We start from the raw sequence: 9,305 nt of genomic DNA on the forward strand, positions 1-9,305 counted from the left end.
CGATTTGTTTTGTTTCATACATAAAACACACATTATAACGTCTTCTTTCTCTTTCTTTTCCCTCGTCGATGAATTATATATTTACCTCCCCCCCCCTTTTTTTCTTTTCTCTTCATTTTCACGCACTTGTTTGAGAGAATGTCCTAGTAGAGCAAACAATTTTATTTTTTTAAATAAAAAACAAACACTTCCCCAGGGAGGGGGGGGGGGGGGAACGCACATCCTATCTCAATTTATAGAATGTGTTTGTGCATGTACGCGTTCTTAACAGATAGTTACGGTGAGCAGGGTCGCATGCAGCCATATGGATGTGTGGAAAAGAGTGAGGGTGGGTGGGAGCCAGGGGGAGAGGGAGAGAGAGCCAGACACAGAGAGAGAGAGAGAGAGAGAGAGAGAGAGAGAGAGAGAGAGAGAGAGGGGGAGAGGGAGAGGGAGAGAGAGCAGCGTGAGTTGGGGTGATGATGACGATGTGAACACGAGCAATCTGACGTGAATACAAGCAATCCAACCAAACACCACCACCACCACCACACACATCACCCCACAGCAGCAACCAAAACACGCACAACCGCCACACACTCTCTTACCGCCAGGCAAGGTCCTGGAGAATGGAGGCGTACGGGGTGACGCCAATGCCACCACCAACAAAGACGGCCACGCTCGAGTTGAGCCAGTCCTGGTGAATCTCGCCAAAGGGGCCCTCGAGCTGCACGGTTGGGAGGTCGGCGCCCGTGGACTTGGCCTCGGCAAAGACCTGGCGAAGTTTGGTGGTCCAAGGGCCTGCGCTGCGAATGTGCACGGAGACAAAGTTCTCCTGTGGGGCCGAGGAGATGGTGAAGGGATGCCACTCGTACTTGGAGACGGCCGTGCACTTGAGGCGAAGCCACTGGCCAGACTGCATGGCCTCAAAGCCCGGGGGCTTGTCCATCTGCAGGCACAGCACGCCAGACGGGAGCAGCAGCGCTTCCTGCACGTTCAGGTCGTGGTGCGACCGAGACAGCGAAATCAGCTTGTCAATGGCGAGCAGGACCAAAGGCCCTGTGGCGAAAAAGTAGGTAAATGGTTCTTGCACCAGCCTCGCCGCACCGTGGAGGTAGAGGAGGGCGAAGAAGAGGACCCAGAGGTGGTGGACGCTCCAGAAGACTGCGAAGGAGCTTCTCCTGACGATTTGGAGGGAGAAGATGAACATGAAGATGCAGACGAGGGTGAGGAGGAAGCCGGAGAGGCCGGTGACGGTCTGGAAGACCCACCAGCCGAAATGGGGGAGGAAGTCCGAGGTCCAGAAGACCTGGCGGAAGAGGCAGCCGACGTCTGCGGCTGGCTGGGTGCTGATGTTGTAGAAGTTGATGACGTGGCCGATGAGGTGGACGCAGACGAAGAGGAAGCCCGTCTTTGCGGCGAGCTTGTGGAACTCGATGGCCGAGTCGAGCGGGAGGACCTTGGCGACGAAGGTGCCGCGGAGGAAGGTGAGCGTGTTGCGGCAGAGCGGGAGGACGGCGAGGGAGAAGGTCCACATCATGGCGGAGGCGCCGCCGCGGGTGGTGGCGACGCCGTACCCGGTGATGGCGCGCAGGCCGCCGTGCAGGCGGACAATCTCGTAGCGCCAGAAGCGCTCGTAGAAGATGAGGGCGGTGGAGACCATAAACGCCATAAACCAGAAGCAGTCGAGGCGGTTGGCCGCCACGTAGTCGGACCAGCGCAGCAGCCAGCCCTTGCGCTCCTGCACGTCGTCGCGCTCGTCGTCGTCCTCTGCCCCTGCTGCTGCATCGGCGGCGGCGGCGGCGTGGCGGTCCTTCTTGGGCTTGGCGCCGGGGAGGAGGCGGTCCAGGGCGTCCTGCAGGTGGGGCTGCTGGGCAATGTCCGAGACAAACTGCTCGCGGTTGACGCCCGTCTGCATGGCGTGCTCGCCAAAGATGGTCTTGAGGAGCGTGTCGGCCTGCTCGTCCGAGAGGTCGTCCAGGCCCGTGAGCGCGTACAGGGAGATGATAAACTCGCGCAGCTCGTCCAGGTCGAGCATGCCGCTGTGGTCCTTGTCGTAAAAGTCAAACAGCAGCGAGGAGCGGCGCGTGGGGTCGCTCTCCGAGAAGGGCTTGAGCACCTGGATAATCTCAGACGCCGACAGGTACCCGTCGCCGTTGAAGTCGGCAAAGTTGAACAGGGAGATGACAAACTCGTGCTCCGAGGGCAGGCCAATGAGCCCGGCAAACTCAAACTGCGACAGGCGCAGGTTGCGCAGCACGCGCTCGTGGTCCTGGTCGGTGGTGCCGGCGTCCTGCCCGCCGCCGTGGCGGCGCTGCGTGGCGCGGAAGTCCGGGTCCGAGTTGGCAAACACGCCGTTGAGCGCGTACTCAATCGCGTCGTTGATGCGCGTGCGCGCCGCCGTCGACTCGCGCGCGGACACCTCCAGAATGTCGTCGTCCGTGGCGTGCACCACGGCCTCAATCGGCGCGTGCGAGTCGTCCAGGCCCTGCTCCAGCTTCACCGTAAACTTGGCGCCGTTGAGCGCGTTGAAGATGAGCGACGTGCCCACGCCAGACTGGCACGACAGGTACACCGAGCGGTACAGCGGGCCCGTGTGGAACGCGCGCACGTCGTTCACGGGCACAGACTGCAGCACCTCGCCGTCCCGGTTGTACACCACAACCGACGCGCCCACCTGGTCGCCGTCGCGCTCGTGGATCACACCGACGTAGACCACCTCCAGGTTGGTGTTGCTCAGGAACCCGTGCGAGCGGATGCGCGCCTTGAACAGGTGCCGCCGGTCGTCCGGCACAGACTCGTCGGGCATGTCCAGCTCCGCCAGCTCGTCGCGGATGGCCCTGTTGCCCTCGCGCACGGCCTCGGCGCCGGGGCGGTGGGATGAGCGGCGCGTGGACGCGGCCTGCTGCCGGATGGTGCCGGCCGTCTCCCGCAGGAGCTGGCGTTGCTTGCGTCCGCGGCGCACAAAGAAGATCATCAGTCCGAGGGCGAGCACGACGGTGCCACCGAGCCCGAGCGCCACCGTGAGTGGCAGGCTGCCAATGTCGTACGAGCTGTGTGATGTTGGAGAGAGGAGGAGGACGAGGGTTGGGGGTTTGTAGTGGTGGAGAGAGGAAACAGGTGGTTGCGTTTTGCATGGCATTGCATTGCATTGCAGTGTGTCATAGATGAGCGGATGAACGAACGAGAGAGGGTGTGACTGGTGCAACGCAACTGCAAGATTGGGTCGAGTCAACGACAACAACTACAACGACTACAACGACAACAACTACGACAACAACGACACTGTGTCTCAATGCCACCCACCCTGCACACAAACAGAAACACCACCACCCACAACCCACACACCCCTAACCCCCAAACACACACACACACACACACCGCTGAAAGTAGTCGTAGGTCTGCGGGTTGGTGCAAGGCTCCAAGTCCGTCTGGGAGAGCTGGCGGCCAGGCTCCGGCTCCGGCTGCGGGCAAGGGTCGCCGGCCTGGAAGAGGAACGGGTTGGCCGGGATGTCGTCCGTGGTGATGACGCCGCGCGAGTTGCGCACGATAATGTCGTGGATGGTCGTGTTGAAGATGAGCTCGCGCTCCTCGTCGGTGAACAGGCCGTTGAGCTCGTTCTCAAACCAGAAGCGGTCGCCGTCGCGGATGCGCAGGAACTGGTCCAGGATGATGGCGGAGAACAGCTCGCCGGGGCCGTCAAAGGCCTCCGACTCGAGCAGGCCGCCCGTCCAGATGTCAAAGTGCTCCAGCTCGTCGCCGTACACCTCGCGCGTGGCCGTGACCAGGTCCGCGCTCACGGGGAGGTCGGAAAAGTCCGTGATGGGCGCCAGGCCAAAGTGGATGCGGGCGTCGTTGTACGAGGGCAGGCCGTGGTCGCGCGCACGCTGGATGTTGATGGCCATGAGGTCGCGGCGCGTCGCCTCGAGCGGGCCAAACACAAACCCGCGCAGATCCTCCGTGATGATGTTGTCCTCCCTCTCCGTCAGCTGCGACGTCATGCCCATGACCAGCTCCTCAAACGAGTTGTCGTACTCGTCGATAAACTCCTCCGGGCGGAAGTACGAGTTGCACGTGCGGATGGCGCGCGGGTAGCTCTTGGTGCCATCCCCGGCCGTCTCCTCGTAAAAGTCGCACGACGCCGTGCGGCGGTGCACGCCCGGGGTGACAAACGTGTGGCCGATGCGCATGGCCGCCGACTGGAACACGTGCGAAATCTGCGGGTTGACGTAGTCCTTGTAGCCCGAGTAGGCAGAGTCGCCGTTGGCGTCCACCAGCTCGCTGTAGCGCGCGCTGCTGTTGTGCACCACGAGCGGCAGCCACTCGTACAGCGTCACCTTCTGGTGCATGGCAATGGTCCACTTGCGCGCCTCCAGGAACAGCTCCTCGTCCGTCCACGTCGGGTTCTCCGCCGCCAGCCTGTCGGCGTGGTAGTTGTGCTCGCGGAACCACAGAATGCCCATGGACAGCAGAAACGGGTTCTCGTTGGTGCGCGGGTTGCCCAGCAGGTACAGGCGCGCCGCAGACTGCAGCTTGCCGTAAAAGGGCGCGGGCGGGTTGGCCACGGGCAGGCCGAGCCAGTTGGTGTCCGGGAGGTGTTCCTCCACGCTGCTGGAGACGGCCAGCCCGCGCGCGCGCTTGCCGTCGGCCTTGGAGCGCAGGCGTCCGCCCTCAAACGAGCGGATCGAGTCTGCCCAGGGCTTGTTGGGCCCGTACATGAGCGTGCCGTCGATAAACGCGGAAATCTCCGTCAGCTGCTCGCGCGGCACAGAGGGCGCCCAGCCCGTGCGGTAGTTGAAGCGCGCGCGTGGCAGCGGGATGAACCCCTGCGTGTAGTTGGTGTAGAGTGAGTCGCCGTCGGGCAGCGGGATGTTCACGTACTCCGGCACGCACGGGTTGCGCTGCGCATCCAGAATCTCCTCCACAACCTGCTGGCCGTAGTGGGTCCAGAAGACGGTGCGCGGAATGTCGGGGATGATGCCCGTGTTGCCGGCCATCGTCGCCTCGGACACGGACCGCGGGTTCGGGCCGTCAGGGTTGGACGGCGCATACTGGCCATCCGCGTACTTGGGGGGCTGCACACGGTTGTAGTTGTTGTTTGGAACAGGTGGGGGTGGTTAAGTATTGGTGTTGGATGCGAGTGAAAGAGGGGGGGGGGGGGAAGTAAAGAGATAGTGTGGGGGACAAGATGGAGAAAGAGAGAGAGGGGGATGGATAATGAGGGCAACCACAGAGAGAGGGGGGAGAGATAATGAGGGCAACCACAGAGAGAAGGGGAGAGAGATAATGAGGGCAACCACACACACAGACACAGACAAAACATGGCACGAAAGAGACATGGGCCCGCGAGAAACGATCACGTGAGAGGAAAAACAACAAAACACAAGTCAGCAGCAGCGCACACTCATGTGAACAAGGCATATACATAGTCCAATCACATGCAGCCACACAACAACAACGTCCACATCCACCACCACCACCACACCCCACCTCAACACACCATCATCTCACCCCCTTCCACCCACCACCGCCCCTACCCTCCCTCCCCCCTCCCCCACGCCACAACAACGACAAACGCACCAGGATACGGAGGAGGTTGGAGTCGGCGACACCCCACTCTGGGTGTGCGAGGTTGTTGTAGAAACCGTCCCATCCCTGGTACTCAACGGGGCGCGGGTGGTCGGGCAATTCCTCGGCCTCTGACACATATGGGCACTGCGCAGACGCCTTGAGGGCCACGGCCAGCACGCACACGAGCGCCAGCATCACGCCGGCCTTCCCGTGCATGGCGGCACGCATCGCAAGTCAGAAAAAGGTGGGTGGACTGCACAAAAGAAACAAAACAAAACCCGTGGGTAAACGAGATGGCCTGCAGTGGGTATGTTGTTCATTGTGTGTGTGTGTGTGTGTGTGTGTGAGTGTGAGAGTACGTGGATGCAGATGTGTGCGGAGGGAGGGTGTGGTGTGAGTAAAGCGAGCTCAAAGAGACACGAACAACAAGAGAAGAAAGAGAGGAGAAAGCCCACGAGGAGTAAGCCCACATCAAAAACAAAAGGCCATCCATCCACAACCACACAACCACCACCACCACCACCACCACCACCACCACCATATCCGTCCCTCGAGCGATCGCACCCCCCTTTCCCCCTCCTCCCCCCTCCTCCCCCCACACACAGCTCACCGTTGTCGAAAGGAGAAAAATGAAAACCAATGCCCGCTGTCGCGCACACACCCACTCGCCAAACAAACAAACAACGACAACCGGCACCACCACCACCACCATCGCTTGTTCTTCACCAGCCAGTTTTTTTTTCTTCTCCCTCTCTTCCTCTCCTCTGCTGCTGCTTTCTTTCTTTTCTGTTCCTCCTTTTCCCACTTCCCACCCCACTTTCGCCTACCCGACCAACCCCGCCAACCAACCACACCAACCGTGGCGGGCCCACCCTTTTTTCCAAATGCAGGCCAGCCAACCAGCATCTGCTTCACATCACCGCTTGCTTGCTGGTTTGTTTTGCATGCATGCTCCGGCGGTGGCGGGACAGGTGCGTCGTCGTTGCTCTATTCCCTCAGTGCGTAAAACACTGCACCGTTGTTTTGGTTGCCGAGACACTCAGGGGTCGAATGCCAGGTGGTTGGCGGGACACATCGTTGCCGTTGAGCCTGGAAATGCCGAATTTCTGCGTATATTTTCAACTGATCTTCCGTAACCGCCACGAGAAATCACGCCATCTGCCAATCAGTGATAGGTTGGGACGGAAGGCGGTTGTCCTCGCAAGTGTCGTCGTGCGTTGGACAGCAGCGTAATGCACCGTATGCGTGGCGTTTCGGGCAGAAGATTGCACATGGCGCGCGTGCGGGCGTTCGCAGGCCGGGACAAAAGGACGCCTTGCTGGCGTTTGCGTCTCCGTTGTTGCCGTTATGCGTTGAGGCACGCACTTTGAACAACAACTTGGACCAGCAACCAGCAACCCTAACCCACAGCGCAGCACAGCAACTATCCACCAACACCAAGCAAGCAACGGCAGACGGGGGAAAAAACCAACCAAAACTCACCCCACCCCCTCCTCTCTTTATCGTTCCTCGCTGACTGACTGTGTCAGGTGTGTGTGTGCTGTCTTTGCACTGCTTGCCTTGCTTGCTTGCTTGCCTGCATTCGTTCGTTTTTTTGGTTCTTGTGGAAAAGGTGGGGCCTTCAGGCGCAGATTTTTTTTCCCCTGCCTCTGAGACGGCTGCTCTCTGTTGTTGTCGATTCTCCAACCTGGCACCCTCCCCCCTTCATCTTGCGAGGTGCGTGCGCGATGGCGATCATGGCCATGCTGTTGCAGGACGCTGGGTGGTGGTGGTGGTGGTGGTGATCGAGGTGGTGGTGATGGTGATGGTAATCGAGGTGACGGGCCATGGGAGATGCAATGAGGGCGCGTGCAAGCAAGCAAGCAAGCAAGACCTTATCCCTATCCCTCCCTATCCCTCCTCTCTCTCTCTTCTCTCTTTTCTCTCCGTTGCCGTCCTCCTCCTCCTCCTCCTCCCTCCCACCTGATCGTCGTCAGCCTCCTCATGTGTCCTTTTGCTCCCGCACCCCCTCAGTCCTCTCTTACCGCTCTTGCTGCTGTTGTGTTGTTTGTGTTGTTGTGTTGCGTTCTTCCCCTCCCCTCCCTCTCCACCTCCTCCATCCACCGGCTTCCCACCCTCTCTTGCAACTCATTTGCTTTGCTTTGCTTTGCGTCCAAGCAAGCATCCACCCACCCCTAAACACACACACACACCAACCCGATTGATTCCTTGCCGACCACACCCTTGTTCTGAAGTCTTCACCTTCATCCCACTCACCTCACTCACCCCACTCTCACCCACCCCACCCACCCCACTCTCACTCACTTGCCCGCACACAACCAACAACCGTCGCCTCGCTTCCATTCTCTCCAATCCCCCCTCACTCCCACAAACACACAGCGGTGCGTCATCTTGTGTCTGCCTTGCCCTCTGTTGTTGTTGTTGTTGTGGAACCGTTGCATGGCCATGATGCTTGCCTGTCTGCGCACATGTGATGCCACCCGTGTCCGTGCGTCCATGCTTCCTTCCTTGCTTCCTTCCATGCTTCCATGCTCGCTTGTTTGAATCCCTTGGATCCCTCTCCCCACTTCCTCTCCCCACCGTCCCTCACTCCCAAACGCTCACCTTCCCCCATCCCTTCCTCAACACAATCACCACCACCACCACACACAACACATCGCTTCGCGTCGCTTCAAACAGCCTTGATCCCCTCCTCCTCCTCTTCCTCTTTCCCCTCTTTGTAGCTCCACTGCTGCCGCCATGGGAAACAAAGAGAGCGGGCTTCGCACCCCGCCAGCCCAGTCCAGGTCTGCTGTCGCGCGTGCTTGTGTATGTGTGTCTGTGTGTGTTGTTATTTGTTGCTTGTTGTTGTTCTTGCTGTTGTTTGTTCTTGTTGTTATTTGTTGTTGTTTCCCTTGTTTCGTGCGAGGGTGGTGGTGTGGGTTGTAGGTCATGACATTCATCCACAACAACACAACAACAACAACACAACACGGCATCCCGCGTGACACACTTCCCTCAACACCTCACCATCTTCCCTCCACCATCTTCTCTCCAACAAACACCCCACCAACCCACCAACCCCCCCAACCCCACACACACACACACACCAAACCCCCATACCCCCCGCCCCTCGTCACAGGTTCGGCCCCTGGTTCTATGAGACGAACGAGCACGGCCTCGGCGACGTGCCCTTCATGGGCATCCTCTCCTTCTTCGTCTCCTTTGCCATCATCCAGTTTGTCCTGAGCTTCGGCCTCATCTCCCAGGCCGTCAACATCAGAGACAAAAAGGAGCGGCGCGAGTTTATCAAGCGCTCCGCCGTCCGCTTCTGCGCCATGTTCTTCATGATCTTCGTCGGCTGGGCCATCCTCGGCTCCAGCTTTGCATACACGTGGAAACAGGACTACCTCGAGGGCGAGATGCCCTACAAGGCCTTCAGCAACGAACACATCCACGCGCGCGTCGGCGTCCATGTTGGTCTCCGCGGTCTCAACATCACCCTCGTCGGCCTCCCCAAGCGCCAGCACTGCCAGCTCATCCAGTGGAACGAGCAGTACCTCTGGTCCGAGGGCCAGAATGAGCTTGGCGGCTGGCTGCAGGGTCGCTTTGGCTTTGGTCCCTACGCCAACCTCCTCGCACAGCAGTTCCGCGCCGGCCAGATGCGTGGCACCCCGCTCCCCATCCTCGAGGTTCTCGAGTGGTTCACGTACGTTCCGCGCTTGTTTTTTTTTTTTTTTTTTTTTTTGGGGTGGGGGGTGTGTGTGTTGGTTGTG

General features: G+C 59.7%; 3 protein-coding genes across 3 annotated transcripts in view; 2 read left to right on the top strand and 1 right to left on the bottom strand.

Annotated features, from left to right (window-relative positions):
• The window catches only part of PTSG_06098 (dual oxidase 2 short isoform), a 7,277-nt gene extending 1,074 nt beyond the window's left edge, over nucleotides 1-6,203 (bottom strand). The window contains exons 1-4 of the mRNA XM_004992934.1: nucleotides 6,161-6,203; nucleotides 5,560-5,848; nucleotides 3,361-5,054; nucleotides 588-3,032 (exon numbers count right to left, since the gene is read on the bottom strand). Of these exons, the coding sequence (XP_004992991.1) occupies nucleotides 588-3,032; nucleotides 3,361-5,054; nucleotides 5,560-5,778 (4,358 nt within the window). The 5' untranslated portion in view covers nucleotides 5,779-5,848; nucleotides 6,161-6,203. The remainder of the gene's footprint in view (nucleotides 1-587; nucleotides 3,033-3,360; nucleotides 5,055-5,559; nucleotides 5,849-6,160) is intronic.
• Nucleotides 6,204-7,273: 1,070 nt separating this feature from the next.
• On the top strand, nucleotides 7,274-8,269 carry PTSG_12393 (uncharacterized protein). The gene is made up of 2 exons (XM_004992935.1): nucleotides 7,274-7,931; nucleotides 8,230-8,269. Exon 1 carries the CDS (start codon nucleotides 7,377-7,379, stop codon nucleotides 7,752-7,754), a length of 378 nt encoding a protein of 125 aa, XP_004992992.1. The 5' UTR covers nucleotides 7,274-7,376; the 3' UTR covers nucleotides 7,755-7,931; nucleotides 8,230-8,269.
• Nucleotides 8,270-8,289: 20 nt separating this feature from the next.
• The window catches only part of PTSG_12394 (uncharacterized protein), a gene marked incomplete at its 5' end in the record, with an annotated part of 3,070 nt that continues 2,054 nt past the window's right edge, over nucleotides 8,290-9,305 (top strand). The window contains 2 exons of the mRNA XM_004992936.1: nucleotides 8,290-8,336; nucleotides 8,672-9,238. Coding sequence (XP_004992993.1) covers nucleotides 8,290-8,336; nucleotides 8,672-9,238 — 614 coding nt within the window. The remainder of the gene's footprint in view (nucleotides 8,337-8,671; nucleotides 9,239-9,305) is intronic.

This window comes from Salpingoeca rosetta, assembly GCF_000188695.1.
Source record: "Salpingoeca rosetta unplaced genomic scaffold supercont1.15, whole genome shotgun sequence".
NCBI classification, from domain to species: Eukaryota; class Choanoflagellata; order Craspedida; family Salpingoecidae; genus Salpingoeca; species Salpingoeca rosetta.